At 47.9% G+C, this 26,343-nt stretch overlaps 1 protein-coding gene across 2 annotated transcripts in view; it reads right to left on the bottom strand.

Annotated features, from left to right (window-relative positions):
• Nucleotides 1-26,343, bottom strand: part of BRWD3 (bromodomain and WD repeat domain containing 3) — a 1,637,103-nt gene that overhangs the window by 1,545,218 nt on the left and 65,542 nt on the right. For both annotated transcript variants that reach the window (XM_078688510.1, XM_078688511.1), the window contains one exon: nt 16,804-16,902. In XM_078688510.1, the coding sequence (XP_078544636.1) occupies nt 16,804-16,902 (99 nt within the window). The remainder of the gene's footprint in view (nt 1-16,803; nt 16,903-26,343) is intronic.

The following is a 26,343-nucleotide window of genomic DNA, read 5'->3' as shown; positions in this document are numbered from 1 at the left end:
GTGTCTGTGTGTGTGGGGGGCTCTGTGTGTGTGGGGGGCTCTGTGTGTGTGGGGAGCTCTGTGTGTGTGTGTGGGGGGGGCTCTGTGTGTGTGGGGGCTGTGTGTGTGTGTGTGGCTCTGTGTGTGGCTCTGTGTGTGTGTGTGTGTGTGTGGCTCTGTGTGTGTGTTTATCTGTGTGTGTGTGTGTCTCTGTGTGGGGGGTGCTCTGTGTGTGTGGGTCTGTGTGTGGGGGGCTCTGTGTGTGTGGGGGGGCTCTGTGTGTGTGTGGGGGGGGCTCTGTGTGTGTGTGGGGGCTCTGTGTGTGTGGGGGGGTGCTCTGTGCGTGTGTGTGTGGCTCTGTGTGTGTGTGTGGGGGAGGCAGTGTGTGTGTGTGTGTGTGTGTGTGTCTGTGTGTGTGTGGGGCTCTGTGTGTGTGTGGGGGGGCTCTGTGTGTGGGGGGGCTCTGTGTGTGTGGGGGGCTCTGTGTGTGTGTGCGGGGCTCTGTGTGTGTGGGGGGCTGTGTGTGTGGGTGGGGCTGTGTGTGTGTGTGTGGAGGGCTGTGTGTGTGTGTGTGGAGGGCTGTGTGTGTGTGTGGGGGGGCTCTGTGTGTGTGTGTGTCTGGGTGTGTGTGTGTGTGTGTGTGTGTGTGTGTGTGTGTGTGTGTGTGTGTGTGTGTGTGTGTGGGTCTGCGTGTTTGTGTGTGGCATTTGCAAGAGATTAAGCTATTGGTATTCTAACTGACAATGCCATTTATTTATCGGTTTTTCAAAACCAACACATAAATAAAAAATTTGGCATTTACAATGCCAATAGCTCTAACTTTTGCAAAGGCGAGACCGTTGCATTGTAAATTCTTGTTAACACAGTATGCAAGAGACTTGCAGAGGCAGGGTTGACCCTGAAACTAGACAAATGCAAGATCAAAGTATGGTCTGTGAACTACCTGGGGCACACCATTTCTCAAGAAGGATTCAGACCTAAGTACAGTATAATGCAAGCTGTCAAGGATGCTCCATACCCGACTAACAGAGGAACTCAAGTCCTTCTTAGGTCTGGTTGAATACATGGCCAAGTTTGTAAAGAACTTTTCTGAAAAGTGTGATGGACTACCTGAACTACTAAAAAAAACAAGGTATTCACTTGGGAAGAAAAACACAACAAAATGGTGAAGGAGATCATTTTACCGCCGGCCCTAAGATCCTTTGACCCCAAAAAGAAAACTATGCGAACAACAGACGCGCCCAGTAAAGGGTTAGGGGCGTCGTTGTCTCAAAGAGGGGAGAATGGTGAAACCATTATAGCCTTTGCCTCCCGGTCCCTGAGTTCCACACAACACAACTACTCGGACATGAAAGAGAGGCCTTAGCATGCTTTTGGGTCATTAATCACTTTAAATTTTATTTATGGGGAACTAAATGCACTAATTGGCACAGCCCACAAGCCCCTAACGTTCATGTTTTCATCCAAAAGTATTCAAAACAATTCTCCACGCATACCCAAATGGGTGCTGGGGTTGGAGAACTATTGCTTTAGAATGGAACACCCACCGGGGCCTGAGAATGTAGTGTGAGATTACTTGTCCAGGTCTCCCCTCAATGTCAGTACTAGTGAAGAACAATTAGATGTCCCCATTTTAGCAATACATCTTCCATCCCTTACCTAAGAAGAATGGGAGGAGAGCATGAGAAAAGAAGTTGACATGAACATTCTTAAAGAGTTAATTGTCAATGGCTGGCTTGAGAACCGCGCTGTGCCTTGGTACAGAGAAATTCTACCTCTTTCTCAATAAATCAACCTTTTCACATCACAGCAATGCACTTACTTGTTTCACATGCACACACCGGCTCACATAGGGGTTTAGTATATACTGCCTGATCCAAAAACATCCCCGAGCTCCTTCCCTGCAGAGAGGGGGTTTGGAGCCCACACATAGACTAGGTCTTTTGTGTGAGGAGGTACCCTGATGATGATGCTTGACACCACTGGTGAGTGACCAGATTATGCTAATAAAACATATCTAAAAGAAAAAACACTACCGATTGGGTATTGTATTTTACATTTTTGGTTTTGATATATATTAAAGTGACCAGATTCCGAGTCGCTCACAATTAGGAGTGGTAAAAGGATCATCTTTGTGGTCCTGACAAAAAGCTATGGGGTAAAGACTTGAAACATGTAGACTGACCGTGAGATACATACACAATAACATATGCCTCTCCATTGTCCCCATTTTAAGAATACCAGCAAGAGGTCAGAATACAATTTTGTGCTCCAACTTAGCAAGGTATTTTTTTTACTTCAGATAAGACCCTCCCACTCTTATACCTACCATCTCTACATAGTATTGAAAAAAGTGCTCCTGAGTCTGTTTGGTTGCAGCACGCCCCAGTTCACAGCGGGACGGGAAGAGTCCGATGAGGAAGCATATCACCAAGGAAAATGTAAGTGGGTGAGGATTATTTAAAGAAAAAACTGCTTTCCATACGTAAGGGTGGAAAGATGATCCAATCTATACAGTTGGACTCTTTTTTTAATTTTTTTATTTCAAAAACCTTTATTGAGAGATTACGCGGTACATCAGTGCAATAGTATATCAGCAATTCCTAAAGTAGACTACATAGATTAGCACCTTCCCGCAACAATCTATCCAAAACACCAACTTCCCCCCTTCCCTCGAGTGTCTTGGACGCTGGCGAGCAGTCTAGTATCACAGTCCATTCTGTAATAGAACAAATCATTGTGTCGTGTAGTGCAAACAATTAATATCAGTGCGCCATACAAGGTCAGATAATCCAGGTCACAGATGCACATAAACCTCATAAATTCCTCCCTCAGCCTCACATTACGTCCCCTCCAGCACAGCAGCATAAATTAACGTTCCAGTATAACATCAATTTCCCCTTTTGACACCTACATAATGCCATTCTTAATATAGCCAATCCCATCCATGCGGCCGATGTGTCACTCATGGCCCGGGCTCCTCTCCAGCCCCCGTATCTACAATTTCCGCTTCATCCTCACGCTCTGCCTCCAGCGCAGCAAGTAGGAGACGAGCGGACCCCAAATGTCTTTGGGGCGTGATGCAGTGGGCAATAGTTCTGCATAGTAGTTCACATTTTCCTGACAAGTAGACATTGTGTGTATCCAGCATTTAAATTTGGGAGCGCGTCCTCTCCCCCATCGGCATGCTACATCCTGTTTCGCCAGGAGGAGCCCCATAGCAAGGAATTTTTTGTAGGGTGTGTTGATGACGTGGGACAAACCCAATAGTGCTACCAGTATACACGGAGTCAGCTGTATACCCAACATGCCCGAGAGGCAACTAAAAACATGTGCCCAATACTCGGCCACTAGGGGGCAACTCCACGCCAGATGCAGGAAATGGGCACCCTCTCCGCCACAACGAGTTCATCTATCATCATCCCTGGGATGGAATCTGTGAAGCCTGGCCGGGGTATGGTACAGTCTATGTAAAAATTTTAAATGAATAAGTCGCAATCTACTATTCCCAGTGACAGCAACCGTCTGACCACAGCTGCGTTCCCATTGGTCATCTGTCAATGGGACGTCCAAATCTTTGTCCCATTCTTCCCTGGCTTTAACAGGGCGAGATGGGCTGCCGTTTGTGTATGTTTATACAAAAGAGAAATGGCATGTTTGGGGGGGGGTTTGCCTGCAAGAAAGCGTGTAGAGGCTCCAATGTAGGTGGTTCCTCGGGAAATGCAGGGGTGACAGCTTTCACACTTTGTCGAAGCCGGGTGTACAGAAACTTGTCCATTGTGGTTGGTGGATGTGTAGCGAAAAATGGTTCTTTAGTACGAAATTGCCCTCCTATGTAGAGGTCTCCCCAAGTAGTGCAAGACAGGTCCTCAAGCATCCTGCGGCGGATGCCCTCACACGTAACCTGCAACAGGGGATTGCGCAACAAGGTCATCTTGGGAGAGTACAGCATCTGGGACTCAAGTTTACGGGCTATTTTGCGCCACGCAAAACGGTACAGTCTACCGTGGACGGGTCTTTCTCCCGCTCCTTCACTGCCGTGAAAACATAAGCCGCTGGGGGCGTCGGCCATGTAGCCATCCTCAACCGCTAAGTGGGGCATAAAGGGCGGTGGGTGGAACCAATATGTTGCAAACTGCGCCTCCACACAGTAGTAGTAATATTTAAAGTCAGGTACATCGTACCCTCCCCGATGGTAGGGCAGCATCATAGTAGGCAGATTAAGACGTGCCTGCTTCCCTCCCCATATAAGCCTAGTGAGTTGGGAATTAAGTGTGGTAAAGAAAAAGGGACCGGGATAGTATGGAATATTAATGAAGAGGTACAACAACTTTGGCAAAAGCACCATCTTGATCAGTGATATTCTTCTAGCCATGGAGAGGGGGAGTCGCAGCCATTTCGCAATGGAGTCCGTGATTTTATCAATAGCGGTACCGTAATCAAGTCTCATTAATACGTCTCTATCTCTGACAACATGTATGCCTAGGTTCTTGAGCTCTTCCAAATCCCAAATTATTGGGTAATCTAACTGATGAGGCTTTGTATTATCTGTAAGTGGAAAAACCGCAGGCTTGGCCCAATTAATTTGTATTCCTAATATGGCCCCAAATTTAATGATTTCCCGCAGTACCGGGTTGAGGTTGTCTTGCGGTTTTTGGACATAAAGCGTCATGTCATCTGCGTATAATGAAATAAGCAGTTGCCTGGAGGGGTACACTAGTGCCCTATCCATATGATGCTGACACAATTGAGCAGCCAGTGGCTCAATTGCCAGGTCGAAAAAGATTGGGGCTAAGGGGCAGCCCTAGCGTGTCCCCCTGGAAACAGGAAAAGAGAAGGATCTAATGCCATTGAGGAGTACAGATGCCACTGGTTGGGAGTACAATAGTTGTATCCACTGGAGGAAGGCAGCAGGCATTTCCATGTGATTCAGTACTCCAGCAGGTAATCCCACTCCGGGGAGTCGAACGCTTTGGTAGCGTCCAGGAACACCGCCACTGCTGAACAATTGAGGTCAATATCTTGCAGAACCGCAGCCAGGCTCTGAAATTGTGGGACTGTTGAAAATTAGTACGTTTTGGTGAACATTATCTGCGCCATCTTGCCTCTTCCCCTGATGCCACACTTTTGTCGTGCGCGCCCGCCATTTTTTTAAGATGCCCCGAGCAGAACGAACCCATTTGCATGCCGCTGGCCCCTGACATAGCCCTTCGCCTTCACTAAGACCACCCCCTGCTTGCACCTGCCTTGAGTCATAAACCCCTCTTCGGCGCTGCTCTGCCCCAGGCCCTCATCCTGTTCCCAGCGCGACACCTCCCTGCTTCCCTTTCATGATCTCCGGCCCTTAGATGCAAACCCCCTTTTCCCCGTGTGCCCGTTTTGTCTTCCCCGTTCCCAGGCCGACACCCAGCTCTGCCGATACCATTCCTTGCCCCTCCCCGTACAATAGAAAGCTTCCCCCATCAAAGGATCCCCGGGTTGATCAAAGCCCCCACTCCATGAGATCCGATCAAACCCCCCACATTCCGTGAATCGGCGGAATATCCAGCTGCGTGATACTCATCACCTGTTGTGACTAGGGTGGGGACTTCAACTGTAAATGTGTGTGGGAACGGGCTCAAAGGGGAGTTCCGGGAATGTCTTTTCCATACATCAAAGCTTTAACATGAATGTGTAATCTACAATAAAGTCGTAAAACAGTGTATAAGAGGCCAGGCCTCAGAAATGTATCTAGAGCACCTCAGAACGATACCTTCTGTCCGTTTCGTTGTGTTCTCCTCCGGAGAAAATAAAAACCTTGTTTCCTGCTTTCCAGTCTCCAGCGCCTGCCTCTTCATTGATTAAATAACTAGAGGGTCACAGAGGCAATACCGCCGGGCAAATATCGATTGTCCACGACCCGACTCAGGTTTTAACAATTGGCGTCCCAAGCGTGGGGCCCATCAGCGACTCGTGGATCCAGTGGGAGAGGTCCCGACGACAGAGTGAACGACTGCAACGATCGGGAGAGCTCTTGCCCAATAGACCCTCGTCTGGCAGCCGATCATCCGAACTTCACTAGTTCCGAACAGACCTCTCTCGAGTGATCTACGGTCCTGACTGGGGACCATCAGGAGTGCCGTGAGAAATACGAGAAAAAGAGGACGATCGGGCGCTGGATTCGGAAGACAAGAAACTGTCCACATGGTCCGGGTAAGGTCGTGTAATCACGACAAGTTGCGAAATGAGTGCTTGATTGTTTGATTGTTTAAAAATACTAGTATTGCTCTTTATTTATTTGGAGATTCACTGTCTACAAACGGAGAAACAACGGGCTCTCTCTTTGCAAGCAGTGGAGGATAGGTAGGGCAGCAGCCGTGCTTATTTTTTTCTCCCCCACTCAATAATTACTTGAAACTGAACTGTTGTTCGCAAAACTATTGTTTCCTGGAGATTCCCTGTCTGCAAACAGGGAAGAGACCACCCTTTTTGCAGATAGTGAAAAGGGTAGGTAACGCAGATCTTTGCGGACCTACTCATTCTCCCCATTGTTATTTATTGGTCTTTTTGTTATTTTTTGATCCATGAGGTATTCACTGCCTGCAAACAACGTTGAATAGAAATATTCTGTCCAGTCTTTGCACCTAGTGATAAGATAGGCAGTGCTGACTTTTTAGTCCCTCGTTACGAGCCGTCATGTCTGTCTTCTCCCCACTGATTAATAGCCTGTTTAGCCCGGACCGTTTATTAGAGGTGGACCATATAGCTCCACTAGAAGGCACCCCTAATAAGGACATGTTCACAAACTATGGATTAGTCACCATAGCCTATAATAAATTGTGGCACAGGTATACCGAAGAGAGTCAAGACAAACAGTGGCCACTGGCAGGATCCTTTGACCTTGATAAAATAGAAACGTTAGAAATAGCCCTTCGAAATAATAAGACAACGCCAATTATGCTCGACAGTCTCGGTATGTGGCGCAGAGAGGCTATGCAACGACAGAGAAAAGACGAGGACAAACCAAGTAGAGAAATATACCGACAGGACAACCCCAGGACATCGCTACCCACAACTTATCCCCCGACACTATGCAAAAGACGACCAGACTTAGGGCCAGACCAATGCGCTTTTTGTAGGTATGTCGGACACTGGAAAGCCCAATGCCCGACTCTACTGAGCGTGAGTAAAGGCAAAGGGCCGACAGGAACGACAGACCGGCAGTACGAGAAAAAGCGCGAGACAAAGAAGAACCCGACTTACATAGACAGACCAGACAGAACCACCACGTTTGATTATGCCCGATGGCACAGATTTCGCCAGGACAATTTCAGCGGCATGCTCAAGTTCTCCTAGGTCGGGCAACGTCAAGACGGGAACCCAGCCTCGTTTCAAATTCACAGACGGAAAGAGATAATTATGACCAATAACTGTTTTATATTCGTCTTGGGTCTTTGTATGTCGTACTTGTACTGTCCCCCGTCTGAGTTTGTGTGTATGTAATGTACAAATCTGCGTCATCCCTCTACACGTGTTTCCGTGTTACTCAACCTCTGTTAGCAGAAACTTAGCATAAAAGCAACCTGGAAAGAAAGAAATGGTAAAACAAAATCCGTAGACCATTAATGAACTTGAACTTTTAATTTAGCACAACAAACAAGGAATGATAACGGTAAACTGTAGAAAATGAAAGTCAAACAGAACATTCGCCCCCCCCCCATTCTGGAACCTTCCAAAGTAGGGCAGGGTTACGGCTACGCCCAACCAACGGCAACCCATATAAGGCGGGCCCGGCCGCCAACTCTTGGTCAGGAAATCTTAACGTATGGGGGAGCCGGAGGAGAGGCAGGAGCCAGCAGCCGGGGCAGTTGTAGGTAGTCCCGCCACATGTCTCCTCAGCCAGCCGCAACGGGCCTGGATAGACTTAAGTAGTCCCGCCACATGTCCAGAGAAGAACGAGGCACCTCTTCCTTTTCTCTTCCGTAACAGCCGCAGCAGCTCTGGACGGCGGGATGTCCTGCACGTGCCTCCACAACAATTTGTCCAAGTTGGGCTGGGAGGGAGAGGCGACGCGGACGAGCCTCTCCCACCTCCACCGATAGGAGGTCTCCCAGCCCCCGGCCCGACGCCGAACACCCCCAGTCAGGCGATGGTGCCAATACTTCCACAGCACCGAACACACCATGGTGGCACCCCAGTACTTGCGCAGCACCGAACGTGCAATGGTGGCCATATTTTCGGAACACCGAATCTGCAATGACTGCACTGATACTCGTGCCGCGCCGAATGCGCGCCACAGGTGACCATACTCCCACAGCACTGAGCACAGGACTTGGGAAACACCGGATGTGGAGAGACCTTCATGCGGGGCGATGAAAAGGAGCGGCATGGAGTGCACCGGGAGAAGGAGACGATGCGAACGAGTCTCCCTCGCCCCCCCCCCAGGTGGGGGCATCACAGCTGCACCCCAGCTGAACGTCCCGCTTTCACACAACAGGGACCTCTTCCTTTCACTCCGAAGGATCTCTCCCACTCTTGCAAACTCGACGAGAGTGGCCCCTGTAGGGCCTCAAAATGGCGTCTGGGTCCGCTGGAAGGCGGGCCCCGGCCACTAGAGTAACTTTGACCGGCAATATAACTCGAACATTTGCCCCCTGGAGCACGAGCCCCCATCTCCGACAGCATCTCCGCAGCCTTGAAGATCCTACAAAGGTCCCCGGCGGAACCTTCGGCCTTTGCAGGCTTCCGATAAGGGACGGCTGCCTTGGTCGCCAACGAAGCAAACATGACATTGCCACACCTTCTGTTAGCATGAATTCTAGAACTGCCGAAAAGGACTCTGGTCCAAACTGCCAGTAATGGGAAACATTTCCCCCTGATGCTGCTTCCGGACTGAGCCGGCCCCGCCCAAAATGGCGCTGGTATCAATCGGAACTTACGAACACCTCGTGGTGTTCCTTCGCACTAATATAAACTTGATGTTCTGAGATTTTATATGATCCTTTGTACACTTGGCTAGAAAAGACAAGGAGAACTCACTCGACGAACAGTATGAAAGGATCCCCGTTACAAATGTTGATTACAAATGTACGATGTATTATATTTTCATAACTGATGTAAACCTCATTTACGACGCACACGTACGGTATGCATATAGGAAATCTGATTACCACTATTATGATTATGCTTCCAAATTATGAAAATAAATGCCCCCGAACCCCCAGCCAATTAATAGACGTTTTAGTCTCTTACAAATGAATGAGTAAAACTTTCCGATGTTTTTATTGCTGCAAACGACACCCCCCACTGTACGCACTTTAGCCATTGCCACGACCGGCCAAATACGACCGCACCCTCATAATCCTCATGCTGAAATGATTTTGCAAAATAAAGTTTTTGAAACTATGGACGGGTATTGCATGCTTTATTTTAAAAAAATAAATAAAAATGTGGGATCGGTGGGAAAGTTCTTTTCTGTGCACCCTACTCTGCTCTCTCTTTAAGGTTAAAAGAAGATGGTTGCCCAGCCCTGGAGGACGGATCGGATCGACAACTCGACACTCCGCCTTAAAAGTACGCGACTGACTCATGAACTCTCGCGTAGAGGAAGACCTTGACTTCCAAGGATGGGTAAAACGAACGGTGTAAATGAGGGAATGTAAAAGGAGGGTGAAATGAAATAATGTAAATGTGATAAAGTACAACGTTCCAAAGTATCAGGGAACGGAGCTGACCCAAGAACCGGAGAACCTTAGAACGCCACAGCGTTGAAAGAGGTTTAAGGATCCCGATAGTGAGATACATCCTTTGACTAGATACCTCGCACTAAGCACCTCTGGTTTCCTTTTTACGTTTCCCCGCACACGACCTATATGGACACACTACCCCCCTCGACTCCAGAAACCATATCCCCGGGGACCCTGCCCCGAGGAGGAAAGACGAGTAAGAGGTAAGTAAAGGACTTATGAACCCATGTGTTTGAATATGCGCGAATGCTGTCTCCCCCACCCCCCCCCCCCTTTTTCCTCCCTCTGCAGGTTACATCAGAGATTACAGCCGAGGTGTGGCGAAGATCTGAAGCCTTGCCATGTCTAATACACGAAGCGGACTAGCGCCGCAAGGTGGTGTCTACACACGCCTGCAAACTACTCACGTATCGAACAAACCCGGAAAATTAGCACAACCCGATAAAAAGTGATCACCCTTAAACCAGACCGGACGAATGAACCCATGTCACGTATGATGCGAAACTATGAGGGAATGTGTGTGTGTGTGACTGAGGCGTCGACCCAACTGGTCGAAGGACCGAGAATGCGAGAAGTGCGACAAAATGGTACCTCCTTTTCTCTTCCCTTTTTCTCAAGGCACGTCCCCTCTACCCTGTCTAATGCTCAAACTGCATGATTACAAGATTCTAACGCAGACCCGTGAATGCCCTTTACTGTGTAATGCACTAAATAGCCTTTCTTGAATACACTGCCACCCTCTCTGTTGCACGTGTACTATTTAGCCTGCCGTTGCACTCTCTCTCTCTCTCTCTCTCTCTCTCTCTCTCTCTCTCTCTCTCTCTCTCTCTCTCTCTCTCTCTCTCTCTCTCCCTCTACTTTTGCACTCCCACTCTTCCGAGTGATTAGCCCCGAAATTGGCAGACTGCCACCCCTAGCACACCACCTAATTGGCTTCAAATACCGTCAGTATTTGCACAAAAACGTGTCTTTAATACAATCACCCTGAGGCCGCGTCATTACCTCTCCTTTTCCGCTAGAAGTCAATGAACCGAGGTTGGACCGTAAGGGAAAGGACAGGTAAGACGACAGAGGTTCCCTAATCTGACCCGAAATAAGGGAACCACATGTCAGCGGCTCCTATGGTATAAAACAAGGACCTCAGAATACGCGACCCTCCCCTCCCCGAATTGTCGCAATACCCAAACCGGAAAAATGATCACCCCTGTTACCTCCCCTGTATCAGCCGCCCAAAAACTGGAATTATGAAACTACCCCTCATTTCCGGTTGTGAGAGATGGGTCGATTTATGCCCTTACCACAAGTTTCCTATGTCCCTGGTTGTTTCCCATAAAACCCCTGTCCTTCCTAATTAAGTAATCGGGCTGTAAAGGGTTACGTAGGATCCAGAATGATGTTTTACAAGGTTAACAGACTAGTCCAAGGTAAAGAAATCATCGAAATGAACCCCGTAGTAGTTGAAAACCAGGTAGCCATGTTCGTCTCTCAGCAAAATACCTGTGTAGTACCATGTTGACGACTCACAGTACCCTTTGTAAATGAAAAACTCTAGAGAACGGCATATCTTTGCCAGGTTCGTCTCACGAAGGTGGGCCACCATCAGATGAACTGTCGTGACTGTAATAAATAATTGTAAAGGAAAATCATAGTAAATCCAACAGGCCCGTCACCGGTCATTCATATGCCAGTTGTGAACACTAATATAACGGGCATTTTCATTCTTTGCCTGGAGCTGGGAGAGAAATAGACTTTTTGATTATCTTCATCTGCAAATTCTCTAAAGACTGTCTTTTCAAACTTGTTTAAGGGTACTGCTGTTGGAGGAGAGAAGGACCGGATGTGGGAGCACGAGGCCTGACTGCAGACTAAGGAATACCTGCGACATTAGCCAAGGCGAGACCACGACAGAAAAGAGCTGCAGAACGAGGCACTGTTTTCGACAACATGAGAAGAAAGGGTCGACCTGATGCCCCTGCTCGATGTCCAGTGTTGGTCGACAAGTCCCCGCTCTCTGAATTCGGTCACACGCCCGCCTATTTGAAGTCTCTCGTTTCCCTAGTTTGTTCCTAATTTGGCCTTGCTCCATCCCCCTTTTCCTCTGACCTACCCTATGGACTGTTTTGTACGCTCTTCTTCCATCTGAACTTTCTGACAATCACCTCAAAGGACACAGGGTGATAAGGACCTTTCCGACCAGAAACGCGAGGAAAGGGTCGTGCCCTGCAACGCAGAACTTAGAACAGAGCTGGACTTGTAGCTCCACCGCCGGTGCTCAACAGCGCCAACGAAAGGCAACAAAGAATGATGAGAACTCGTTAAACTTCGAACATTTGACATCCCTGATCGCCGTTTCTGCTAGACCTCATTTCTCTCCCAGCCGCCATTGTATTGATCATGCTCCAATCCGAACCTGATATATATGTAATAACCTGCCAGTATGAAATATGCTTGCTGCTCTCGCTACAGAATCGTTTTTGTATTGCATTCCTATGACTTTCCTGCTAAACAAATTGATCAAAGTTTATCAAATAGGCCCACCTCCTAAAAACTAGAAATGTTAAAATGTATTGTTTACAACTCTTTTCCTCTAGGGTTCCTACCGTTTTCTTTCTCATGCCCACCACAATAGAACCGAGTAGAGAATGAACCAGCAAGATGTCTTGAATATGTTAAAGGGAGGACTGTTGAAAATTAGTACGTTTTGGTGAACATTATCTGCGCCATCTTGCCTCTTCCCCTGATGCCACACTTTTGTCGTGCGCGCCCGCCATTTTTTTAAGATGCCCCGAGCAGAACGAACCCATTTGCATGCCGCTGGCCCCTGACATAGCCCTTCGCCTTCACTAAGACCACCCCCTGCTTGCACCTGCCTTGAGTCATAAACCCCTCTTCGGCGCTGCTCTGCCCCAGGCCCTCATCCTGTTCCCAGCGCGACACCTCCCTGCTTCCCTTTCATGATCTCCGGCCCTTAGATGCAAACCCCCTTTTCCCCGTGTGCCCGTTTTGTCTTCCCCGTTCCCAGGCCGACACCCAGCTCTGCCGATACCATTCCTTGCCCCTCCCCGTACAATAGAAAGCTTCCCCCATCAAAGGATCCCCGGGTTGATCAAAGCCCCCACTCCATGAGATCCGATCAAACCCCCCACATTCCGTGAATCGGCGGAATATCCAGCTGCGTGATACTCATCACCTGTTGTGACTAGGGTGGGGACTTCAACTGTAAATGTGTGTGGGAACGGGCTCAAAGGGGAGTTCCGGGAATGTCTTTTCCATACATCAAAGCTTTAACATGAATGTGTAATCTACAATAAAGTCGTAAAACAGTGTATAAGAGGCCAGGCCTCAGAAATGTATCTAGAGCACCTCAGAACGATACCTTCTGTCCGTTTCGTTGTGTTCTCCTCCGGAGAAAATAAAAACCTTGTTTCCTGCTTTCCAGTCTCCAGCGCCTGCCTCTTCATTGATTAAATAACTAGAGGGTCACAGAGGCAATACCGCCGGGCAAATATCGATTGTCCACGACCCGACTCAGGTTTTAACAGGACGTGGATCGGCTCGGGATGAATCCCGCCTGGTCTGGCATAGCAAGTCATTGCATCAATAAATTTAGTCTGGTCACTAGGACCTTAGCGAGTATCTTAGTATTACAATTTAGCAGCGACAGTGGCCGATACGAGTCGCAGTGCATTGGGGGTTTCCCTGGTTTTAGCAAAGAGGTGATCAAGGCTTCCCGCATGGTAGCAGGCAGGCATCCCTCCTCCAGTGCCGAATAAAATACTTCCTTCAAGATGGGAGCTAAAAGTTAGGCGTATGTTTTATAAAACTATCGGCAGTCCGTCCGACCCGGGAACCCGGACTTCATCTGCATAATAGCCTCGGTGATCTCATCTAATTCCAAATCTAGGTTAAGAAATTTCCGTTGGACATCTCCCAACCAGGCCAATGCCGTGTCATCCAGGTAATCCACCAGGTCAAGCGGGGAGCCTCTCTTGGAAAAGTACAGGTTACTATAAAAATCTCTAAACACAGTAAGTTGCTCAGGGAGGTTTCTGTGCACGACACCTTGCGCGTCATACATCTCTGTCATATAGTTGGAGAATCTAGGAGGCCGAGTTGCGGTTGCAAGAGCTCTACCCGGTCTGTACCCTTCTCCATATACTCTTGCCATGTGTGGTTTACCCCGCAGTTTGCACTCCGTATCAGCTAGCTCTTCGTACTCCGTCAATGCAGTACGTATATTGGCTCGAAGTGTGTGATAGTCAGGGTTAGTGCTGAGCTCGCATTCCAACGCCTTAAGTTTCTGTTCTAATGTTGCTAGGTCAGTGCGTAATGTTTTAAGGATACCCCCCCCCCCTCCCTTTTAGAGATGCACCACCCCCTAACTGTAACCTTGAACACTTCCCATACTGTGGTTATGTTGGGGACGGAGTCCACATTGCGTTTGAAATAGGCCTGTATATCCTGCTCCATCTCTGCCTTGAATACTGCGTCCTGCAAGTGTAGAGGGTTAAGGCGCCTGTTAATATACGGGGACAGCTTAATAGGGATATTCATATCCACTACAACAGGGGAGTGGTCAGAATATGTATGGGCAAAATGTGTTGCGTTCCGCAGTCATCCCATCATTCCCATCGATAAAAACACATAGTCAAGTCTAGCCCAGGATGTATGAACAGCTGAATAGTGTGTGCCCTCCATCGAAGTAGGGGGCGCGTGCCTCCAGGAGTCAATCATAGAATTGTCATCAATGAGATCATGCAGTATCTGACGTGTGGTCGTGTTGTGCGACTGTAATGTCCGGGACCTGTCCATTCGGGTCTGCAATGCTGTATTAAAGTCTCCCCCGCACACCACATAGGTAGTCCCTATTTCTTGAATCTTGTTTCATGAGCAGTGGAGAGTCTGGGGTACATCAGTGTTTGGCCCATAGTAGTTTGCAAATGTGACATCATAAGAGTGGGGTCTTCCCCAGAGCAGGCAAAATCGACCCCCGCATCTGTCTCCACTCTACCGGGTACAAATGCACTTTTGACGTCTATTACATTTATCCACAGAATGGATAAAATCCTTGATACATCAGCCCATTTTCCTAATAAGTTACTATTAACAGCAGGTCACATATCAAACATCTCTGGGTTTAAACATCCAAAAGCATGACACAAGGCTTTCCACATACCAACAAAATCCATAGCTACACTGTGTCCCATTGCTCTGTGGAATACTTTCAGTTTTTTACTCAACTGCACTTTACTGCTTGGGGTTTTGAGCAGACAGTTGCAAAGGCAACACCAAAACTTCAACTCACAGAATATGTGATGTCTCACCTTGCCAGTCCTGGCCTTTTAATAGACATTTACCATGGGGACACTTGGCAGCCATAAATGTCCATACATCAGCACCACCTTAATGTAGCGAGGTAAAGAAAGCAGAAAAGCAGGATAGATTATGCTTAAGCATCATGTTTTAGGTGCCTTAAAATGCAAGGCTGCAAATTAATCTGGTGTAATTCAAAAACTAAAGGCTCTGTGCCATTGCTACCAGGGGGTAGCGCTAAGGGTAATTTAGTGACTTTAAGGGTTCACCCTGATAAGGGATGTGATTATTTCTTGAAGTGGGTAGTCAGCAATCCAAAATAATTCTCTTAATAATAAAAGGATCTTTTGGCCTGCACTTCTTGATGCAATCGGACGGGTGTTCCTCCGTCAGCCACGTTGATGAGGTGGAAAGTGAGGTTGAGTAGAAAGCAATAGGAGGGAGTAGCTCAGCTTGACACACTGGAGTATCAATGCGTCTGAAGTGATGTCTTGCCTTGGACGAAATTTTTGTTCCTGCCTTGTACAAGGTGGGTGTGTTTAGAATCTGAACACTAAGCAGTTTTGCGGCTGTGATTGCCAGAGGAACACAGGCGTGAGTAGCACTTTGTCCATGATGCCCTAAAAGCGTTCTGTGGGTGCCACTGAGATGCTGCTGTGCCGACAGCGGGGTCAGGTGCTGGTGGCAATGAAAACCCCTAGCATAGCCTCAAAAGGGACAAAATTGCTTAAGAAATTTTATGGGGGGGAGCAGATCAGGCCAAGGGAAAGCGATATGGCATGACTCTCCTCAAAATGTCTCATAGCCAAGTCTGCTTTCTCACCAAAAACAAAACAAAACACAAGAGACATTAAAAGGCATGCAAACTTGCATTTCCACCTTCACTCAGATGGCATGGTAGCCTTTAAAAAGCAGGAATATCATTCATTTCAAAATGCTGTGAAACCAAAAATGGGGTCTATTTAAAATGTATCGAATATGATCAACATTATGGGCCCATAACTTCCATTGCTTCCTATATTCTGCAGATGCCCAAACTAGATTTTCCAGGGAATTTTGTGAAAGTAAACATTCAGATAAATTATAAAAATGTATAAATACCATTAATAGTCAACATGATTTTCTTCATAGTAGGCTATATATGATATTTATGAATGAATGTAAAGGTTACGCACAATTTCAAGACATGATCCTGGAGCGGACTGCAAACGAGGAAAGGCGGTGGAAGCAGCACTCCTTGATTTTATCTTCCCAAATAAAATGTGTAACGCAGTTACGGAAAAGGCCTCAATGACTGCACTGATTACTTATTTCAAAACAATTACTGAGTCAATCATGTACAAGGTGTGAAAATAGGTACTGGAGATACTCTTCTCTGTATTGTAAGCAGATAAAAGTTCAAATTCCCAATCTTCAAACATAAACGATACTTAGTTTGTATTATTACATACTCTCAAATATCAGTCTCAGAATGAGTTGTCACATCATTATATTCCCACGGTTAGCAGGGCCTTGATACAAATGGATATCATGAGGCATGAGCTAAATAGTCATTCTTTACTACAAAAAGTCTATTTAAAAGCCTGAAGACAGAGGATTGCTCTCAAATGTCAGCAGAAGTGGGAACATTCAAGATGAACAGCAGTAATCCACCTGATTAATTAACATGTGCATTGGAGACAGATCTGTATGAAGCTGGATGGGCTTATTAAACCGTAGCCATGAAACTAAGGTCAGAGATATTTAACATTTCATAGACAAATCAATCTTACTGGCTGATACTTACCAACATTTAATGGTTTTCCATAGTTTACTGGGAGTTCAGGGGGTCTACCTCTGTGTAAAGCTGCATAGGAAGACCCTTTCCACAGTGGATGTCTACGATCTGCATGGAAAATAGACCAAACCATGTTCAATGAGAAGTGCTATCATAAGACACACTTCTAAAGCTACACACAGCACAAACGTAAGTACAATTCTTCAGAAGTCTTGCATTCAGGATTATTTTTAACACCCTTACCTCTGATATATTTAAAGAACAAAATAGCAAATGTAATCAAGCATGTCCAAAAAAAATATGCTAGTACTTAATGTCCAATTTCCAAGAGTTAAAATTAGATTCACACACCACTTCAACTGAACAATCAAAACACAGACAAGTCACATGCATCCTTTAAAAAAACATTACTGACACTGATTTAAATGTAGTTGCTGTGTGTCTTCTGATAATACTTTGCTTGACAACTGTATTAGATAGTACTAAACAGCTTATCCAACAACAATCTATTTCATAAGATATATGTAAACAAAGTAAACCAAAATCACAAAATAAAGCATATTATCCGGTGAGTTACTTAGCAAAACGTATCAGATTGTCACAGTTTGTGTGTGCTTAGCCTCAATAATAAATCAACAGAGTCAGGGCAAGATATGATATACCACTAACCTACAAGATCAAAAAGGTAAAAAACAAATATTTGGGACCTTTGGGTAAGTGCAAAGTAGTCATAAAGTAGAAGGGGGTTGTGGGAAGGATAGATACAAAATGGAATGTTTGAAATTAGGAGAGACAGAGGAAAGTAGCCTCCAACTGTTCATTATAATACAATTATTCACAAAGACGGTCCATGGCCATACAAAGTTGCCATTAAAATGTCACATAACGCCAATGTGACTGGGAATTCCATTCTAATATACAGTTGGTGCCCCCCTTTACTTTGGATCTCTCCAGCTTCTTTATCAACCTATCAAATAATTCTGCGCCCTAACAATGGTCTTTCCATTTATTTTATCACAAATATAGAAGTTTTTAATTCCAACGTATTTAATATTGCATGGTGTAGGAAACTGGGTTTTCGTTGCAGTAACCCCCTTTGACTGAAGGGTAATGGGTTCCTGCTAACCACGGCCCCAGTACCAGTGTTCTTTCCCAAAATTGTAAACTGTTCCCCCAATTGGCAATGCTTTTAGCATCCTCTCCAAGTCCCTCGTAAATGGTACCCCTGGCATCTAGGGCCTGCGGTACTAAAGAGGGTCCCCTAAGGTCTGCAGCCCGAATTGCGCCAGCCTATGAGACCCCTCACAATACTAATGCAGGCATGTTTTGGTGCAGACAGAATTGAAAACATGACATAAAACACATCCCTGTGTGGCATGTCCCTTAACACTGCATGTAGTACTTGTAAGTCACCCCTTGTAAGCAGGCCTTACAGCACTATGGCAGGGTGCTTAATACCTCATGTGAAAGCATACCTTACTGAGCAGATATGCCCCAGTGCTGGTCAGTGCCATAACTGCCAGTGCAAATAAACAGGGAAGCCATTTTAGAACATGTGTTGGACACTGGAGAAAATGAGTTCCCCAGCTACACAATGGCTTCACTGACGATAGGGAAGTTTGGTATCAAACATCTCGTATTAATAAATCCACACTGATTACAGTGTTGGATTTATTAATGCATGCACCCAGAGGGCACCTTAGAGCTGCCGCCTCAAAACCTACCAGACTCTGGTGTGTTGGCTGACAGGACTCTGCCAGCCTGCCACACAAGAAAGATTTCTGGCCTCCTGGGGAGAGGGCCTTTGCTCTCAGGATGTCAGAAACACAGCCTGCACAGGAAGAGGGAGTCATACCCGCTTCCACAAGATGACCTGCTGATTAGCCTTCCTGGGCCGGCAATCTTCAAAGAGCTGTTGCCTTTGAAATGCGAATTTGTCTTCCCTCACAGAAGAGAAAGCCGACCACCTTTGTCCAAAGCCCCTTTGGCACCTGGACAGGGGGAACATTTAGCTAGTCAGGTAGGCGTGCCACCCCCAGGCTAGTACCACTCCTAAGGTGGGCTAAACTAAGGTGCACACAACTTTTCAGAAGTAGCTATCTTTCTGATGGCATACTTAGGAAATCTGGAACATGGTTATGCCATTTCCCACAGGAAGTGGGCATATAAGGGACGTAGTGACCCCCAAGGGTCAGTAGCCCAATGGCTACTACCCTACACTCCCCGAACACCCCTAAATTCAGTATTTATGGGAGGCCATGGTACCAGAACAACAGATGCTGCTGACCTGAAATACAAAGGATGTGAATCATTGCATCCTGCAAGAACTGAAGTACAAGCAACTAACTTGGCGCCAACCCTGCCTGTCTGCTGCCTTCGCCAATTGCACTAAAAGTCAACTTTCCTGCAACTGCTGGGTCCCCAAAGCCCAGAAGACCTGCCAGCACTTCACCCAGGAACCAAGACCTCCTGAGAAGAAGCAAACCCGCTCACCTGCATCCTGCAGGCATCTTAAGACCCCTGAAAGGACTATGTGAACACAGAAACCAGAAGCCTGAAGACACCAATGCACCAGTCGCTCCAAGCCCGAGTTGAAGTGAGACAACGGTGTCATCATGGTCCCCCAACCTTCCAGAGATCGAATGCAGTGTGGTATCACCTTTTGTAGACTCCCTGACATCGCATGCAGCTTTCTGGACGCAGACCCTCTTTACAGCGGCTGTTCCTGGTAAGAGAAACCCAACACCTAGAGACATCTCTGCACTCCTCACCTATGGGCCCAGGAGAAGAAGACCAAAGGTGTCTCTACAACCCCAAGGATTGGGAGGCCTGAGCCTCCCTGGTGGTTTAGCCTAACTAGTATCCCAAGTCAAGCCTGCAGCCTCTTTACACGAAGACTGATCCCCATTGTGTAACATTGGGCACTAGACACTGTTTTACACCTCTGCACCCAGCCACCCAAGTGTCGCTGGGGGTGTTCTGCTGGTGCTGGCTTGGACCTTGCCCACCATTCACATTAACTCCTGGAGATTGGGCTCATAAGTTGCTGTAATATCACTGAATGCCACGTTGACTTTTCCTCCAACAGTATAACATTGCAGCGTCCAGAAATTGCACTGTGTCGACTTTTTGAACTCTCTAGTAAAAAACGCACTTACCTGAAATAAATTTTCTGGTGCCAAAGCATCTGGCGGGGACCATTGAAATGTGCTCAGCATGGGAGCATAATCAGAGTAAGTTTTCGCCAGGTATTCCAGCCCCACGTCCCTGTCATATAGTGACCTACATGTATAAAGCCAATCAATGCGAACCTCGAGCTCGTGTAGTCCAGAGCAATAGGAATGCGTTCGTTTCTCTTTGCTGGCGGACTCTCCAACAATACATGAAATTACACTGACCCGACCACGAACGGACCGCAGCCAGTCTGCTTGCGTTTGCACCACACAGAGGTGGGTGGGATCAGCACAGAGGCAAATTCTCTATTCAATTAAAATCACCCCTTATCCTCCTATAGGGGACCATTTGCAAATGTAGGGGTGCCTGGCTAGTGACAACTGTTGGTTGGTCCATGTTCAAAGCATAAACCTTTCATTAGATACCATCCCTGCCGTCTACACTCCTGAGCACTAGAACATAGCGACCTTCCGGGCCTGTAACGGCCCTGTGCAATCAGAAAGGAACTACCGGCCGAATCCAAATAAGAGCTCCTAGCGAGAAGGCTGTAATGTAAATCTGACCCTGCCAGCGTCCGTGAAGAGTGCGATTTAGTCTCCGTAAGGTGGGACTCCTGGAAAGGAATGCACCATGGAATCCCCGCTGCTTCAAGTATGAAAATACATTGCAACGCTAAGATGGGGAAGAGAGCCCTTGCACATTCCATGTGAGCAATTTAATGTGTACCCATAAGGCTCACTGGCGCAGCAACTGTGGGGAACCTGACTGATTCCACTGTGCCAATCACACAGCACCCCAGCTGCTGGCAAACTAATATGCATACAACAAACCACAAATTGACCCCCCCCCCCCCGACTGAGACCCAACCATCCTGTCCAAACGACACCCCACACAGGTCCCAACGAGGTACCAAGAAAAGGCAGAACGGACTACCAGAACCATAATGGAAGAGTCTGTATGGGATAGGAGTCCTACATAGCTTGGTGGGTTAATAATTTACTTGGTCAACATGTTTTTCGCCTTGTTCAGTTAGAAATGATCATGTTTCTAGGACCTAGAAACTACCCTCATCTACACAGTGTCTGGTTTCTCTAGGTGTGATTGCTCAAAGTGAAATAACCAGTGACTCAACTAATAATGTGGGAAATTTTGTACCTTTAATACGATAAAAAAACATCCTGAAACACAAAAACAAACATTAACATACGCATATGTCAATCACAAAAATTTGTTTCTGAACAAGGCATGCAATGCAACTGTCAACAGCATGCCCCAGAGTGATGTGTACAAAGAACAACGTGATAAAAGACCAACTAAAACACACAACGGCATGACTGAAGTGAGAGCACTGAATTGCAGAACACTTTCATTTTTGTATAGATGAAAAAAACGACCCAATTAGGGTAATGGATCGGGCCAATAAGTAAAAGCAGAGAGAACGTCCGTTAGCGTCCTGCACGAAGTTGCTCACTGGGCAGGGGAATGATTCCCCCTCAATGGTTCACCACTGCAACGGCGGGTAGAACAGGTGCAGCTCCCGATATTAGAGTATAATCACCATTTTGGTGACAGTGATGATGCCAGAATCCCCTGGGCTACAATTAATCTCAGTTATTCCTCCAAACTGTGCCGCCAGGGTTCTGCAACATTCGGCAAGCCCTCTGAAATCCCCCCAACCCCCGTGTATGAGCAGGATGGCAGCGGCGCAAAGTCAGAGAAGCTGTGGGCAGAGAGGAGCTCAGTCGCTGGCTCCCTTGATCCTTTGTGGCTCGCTCCGCCCCCACATACTTATGTACGGTCAGCAAGGGGTCTGCGCTGCACTACAATGCATACCCCTCATTGCCCTTAAGAATGTACGGGCACAGAGTGGTATCCGCTCCAGTGCATACCTCTTGTTACCCATACAAAGTTATGTAGGGGCACAGAAGGGTGTGCCCTCGAGTGGATACTAATCGGTGTCCTTACATACTTGTATAAGGGCACTGAGGGACGAGCACTGCACTGGAGTGCATTGCACACCCCTCGGTGCCCTTACAGACAAACTGGCAAATCATTACACAGACCAAGCAGGCACGTTGAACTCGTACTTAAAACAGAGACAAAGCACCAGTACTAACTCTTTTACAAAACAATCCAAGAATACTCTAAATCAATCAATCATAGCATTTATAAAGCGCGCTATATACCCGTGGGGTTTCAAGGCGCTGGGGGGGGGGGGGGAGGGAAGGGGGGGTACCGCTACTGCTCGAACAGCCAGGTCTTGAGGCGTCTTCTGAAGGTCAGTAGGTCCTGCGTCTGCCGTAGGTGTAGGGGGAGGGTGTTCCATGTCTTGGCAGCGAGGTGGGAGAAGGATCTGCCGCCGGTGGTGGCTCTGCAGATGCGGGGGACGGAGGCGAAGGCGAGGTCGGCGGATCGTAGCTGGCGAGTGGGGGTGTAGAAGTTGAGGCGGCTGTTGAGGTATGCCGGTCCGGAGTTGTGGAGTGCTTTGTGTGCGTGGGTGAGGAGCTTGAAGGTTACTCTTTTGGTGACTGGGAGCCAGTGCAGGTGTTTCAGGTGCGGGGTGAAGTGGCTGCGTCGTGGGATGTCGAGGATCAGCCGTGCGGATGCGTTCTGGATGCGTTGGAGCCGTTTGATGAGTTTCGCCCAGACTCCTGCGTAGAGGGCGTTTCCGTAGTCCAGTCTGCTGCGGACAAGGGCCTGGGTGACCGTCCTTCTGGTTTCCGTGGGGATCCACTTGTAGATCCTGCGAAGCATGAGAAGGGTGTTGAAGCAGGAGGAGAAGACGGCATTGACCTGCTTTGTCATTGAGGGGGTGGAGTCGAGGATGACCCCTAGGTTGCGTGCGTGGTTGGTGGGGGTGGGTGCTGTTCCTGGCGAGGTGGGCCACCAGGAGACGTCCCAGGCTGAGGGGGTTGGCCCGAGGATGAGGACTTCTGTTTTGTCTGAGTTCAGCTTCAGTCTGCTGTTTCTCATCCAGTCTGCGACGGCCGTCCTTCCCTCGTGGAGGTTGGTTTTGGCCGTGTGGGTGTCTTTGGTGAGGGAGAGGATCAGCTGGGTGTCGTCTGCATAGGAGATGATGTTGAGGCTGTGCAGTCGGGCGATGCGGGCTAGCAGGGACATGTAAACGTTGAACAGTGTGGAGCTGAGGGAGGAGCCCTGGGGTACGCCGCAGATGATCTTGGTGGCTTTGGAGCGGAAGGGAGGGAGACGGATGCTCTGTGTTCTGCCGGATAGGAAGGAGGTGGTCCAGTCCAGGGCCTTTCCTTGTATTCCTGCGTCGTGGAGGCGTGTGCGTAGGGGGTGGTGGCAGACTGTGTCGAAGGCGGCCCACAGGTCCAGGAGGATGAGGGCCGCGGTTTCCCCGTTGTCTAGCAGGGTTCTGATGTCGTCTGTGGTGGCTAGGAGGGCTGTCTCGGTATTGTGGTGGCGGCGAAATCCGGACTGGGATGCGTCTAGGATGTTGTTTTCCTCGAGGAACCTGGTCAGTTGTATGTTGACAGCCTTCTCGGTGATTTTCGCCGGAAAAGGGAGCACGGAAATGGGACGGAAGTTTTTGAGGTCCTTGGGGTCAGCCGTGTGTTTTTTTAGGAGGGCGTTGATATCGGCGTGCTTCCAGTCCACCGGGAAGGTCGCTGTTTCGAGGGAGCAGTTGATGGCCTTCCGGAGGCGAGGTGCGATGGTGGTGCCGGCCCTGTTGAAGACGTGATGTGGGCAGGGGTCTGTCGGGGAGCCGGAGTGCACGGAGTTCATGATCTTGATGGTGTCGCTGATATCGATGTTTGCCCAGGCGGTCAGGCGGTTGGTGTGGGTGGCGGTCATGTGGGTCTCGGTGATGGCTGGGGCGGGCGTGGTGATGAAGCTGTCGTGGATGTTTGCGAGCTTGCGGTGGAAAAAGGTGGCGAGCGAGTTGCACAGTTCTTGTGAGGGGGATGTCGATTGCGCTGCAGGTGGGGTTGGAGAGTTCTTTCACGATGTTGAAGAGCTCTTTGCTGTTGTGTGCGTTGTGGTCTAGGCGGTCTTTGTAGGAGGCTCTCTTGGCGGCTCAGGTGAGGTGGTGGTGGTTGCGGGTGGCGTCCTTGTGCGTAGCGCAGCTTTCCAGGGTTCGCTCGCGGAACCAGATCTTCTCTAGCTTCCGGCAGGTTTTCTTGGATGTATGCAGGTCTTGGGAGAACCAGTTCGCTTTCTTCCTGGTGTGGCTGGTTGGAGGGTTCTTGATGGGGGCCAGGGCGTTGGCGCAGTCTTCCATCCAGTGTCTGAGTCTGAGGTTGCAGGGTGCGGCGTCTGGGTCCGTCGGTTCTGCTGGCGGGTGATGGGCAAGGGTGGCGTATAGCTGATCGTCGGTGACTTTGCTCCAGTGGCGACGGGGCATCTGTTGGTTGCGGTGGGGGTGACCGGTTTTCGGAAGGTGAAGTGGATGCAGCCGTGGTCGGTCCAGTGGAGTTCGGTGGTGTGGTTGAAGGAGACGTGGGTGCTGGCTGAGAAGATAGGGTCCAGCGTGTGGCCTGCGGAGTGGGTGGGTATTGTGACTTGCCTAAGTCCGAGGTTGGCGATCACGGATCCGTTCCTTTCAACACATCTCACACAATGAATTTATAGACCTGGTCAAAGCAAGCAGGCCTGCCGGCAGCCCTTCTGACCTGTGTTCACTGCAAATTTTCAAGATAAATTTTCTAGCAACCTCTGCTTCCAATCCAGTAAGAAGAATCAATGATTCCTTGACTACCGGAATATTGCCAGAAGAACTCAAAAAGTCATACCTACCTTTACTGAAGAAAATAAACCTGGACCCGTTTAAACCCTGACAACTACAGACACATTACAAATGGACCTATCCTGTGCAAACTGATAGAAAGAGCAGCGTTTGCCCAGATGTCACAAATTATTGAAGACAATGCCATACTTTCAGACTTCCAAGCATATTCTGTCCGGGAAGGGGCACAGAATCTGCCCTTCTTGCCATCTGGGATGACCTGAAGAACACATTTGACCGCAACTGGGTTGCTGCGCTACTCCTCTTGGACCTCTCGGTTGCCTTTGACACGGTTGACCAGGACACTCTGGTACAAAGACTCTACGAAGCAGGCATAGAGGGGACTGCTTTAGACTGGATCACGTCCTACCTTGGAAACAGAACTAACGTCATCCATAGCCACCTTTCTCGTCCAAAACGTACTCCACAAAAGCTGAGGTACCTCAAAGCTCTATCATCTCGCCCATGCTTTACAACATCTACATGAAGTCATTACCGTTACTGATCAATCAAATTTCAACTCACATGCTATAACTATGCAGATGACATGCAAATACTCCTTCAACTGGAATGCCCCAAAGACATCGGAAACTCGCCAATTTTCAGTTGTCTCAGAGCTGTGGATCCATCTCAAATTGAATGCTTCCAAAATGGAAATACGCGTGGCGATCCGAAACATACTGACCCGCGTGCCGCCTGGCCTGATGAACTGGGATCACCGCCTTAAGTATCAAAGGAAGTAAGAAACCTCGGAAGGACCATGGACTCCAAGCTGTCGATGAATGCCTGAGTGGACAAACTAGAAAGATCAAGGTTTGTTACTATAAAAACTCTGCAATGAATCTTCCCCCATTTGGAATTTCCACACAAGGTCCAAGTTATCATCTCCGTTGTTCTGTCCAAACTCGATTACGCCAATAGCCTCTACCATGGATCACCTTTAACGACTATGAAATTACTACAAGGGATTCAGAACTCGGCTGCCAGACTACTCTTGCATATCAAACCATGAGACCACATCTCCCCTGCCTTGAAAGCCCTGTATTGGTTACCGGTTGCCAGAAGATCCACATTCAAGCTGCTTTGTATCACCCACAAACCGATACATGGAATGGAATCGCTCTTCACCAGGAATAAAATCACCAAACACATTAATCATAGGAACCTCTGCTCTAGAGTGGCGCCTCACCTCAAAATTCCAAGATACAAAAAAAAAACATGCGTGGCACATCCTTTTCTGGTCAAGCAGCCAAGATATGGAACGCTTTACCCCCCAACATAAGATCCACAGACAACCACCTTATCCGCAGAAAACTACTCAAGAATTGGCTCTTCCCCACATAAGCACCATAAGCAAATAGAACTATACAGCATATCCCTCTGTAGATAAGCATTTATTTGTTCTATAGATAGGTAGCTATATATGTGAACAAGGAGCAAGGCAGCTCCGAAACGCGTAAGGCAATCTTTTTAATCTGGACGACAATGCCGGTTGCCTAAATAAAGTATTCAGTTGAATTGAATTTCTGCTGCTGAGTGTGTCTTCAAGAGGGGACACCTTATTTTGTTGTGTGTATATTATATATATATATATATATATATATATATATATATATATATATATA

The sequence above is a fragment of the Lissotriton helveticus genome, chromosome 4_1, assembly GCF_964261635.1.
Source record: "Lissotriton helveticus chromosome 4_1, aLisHel1.1, whole genome shotgun sequence".
Classification (NCBI taxonomy): Eukaryota; Metazoa; Chordata; class Amphibia; order Caudata; family Salamandridae; genus Lissotriton; species Lissotriton helveticus.
Note: the sequence above shows the minus strand (reverse complement) of the source record. Positions and strands in the feature narration are given on the sequence as shown.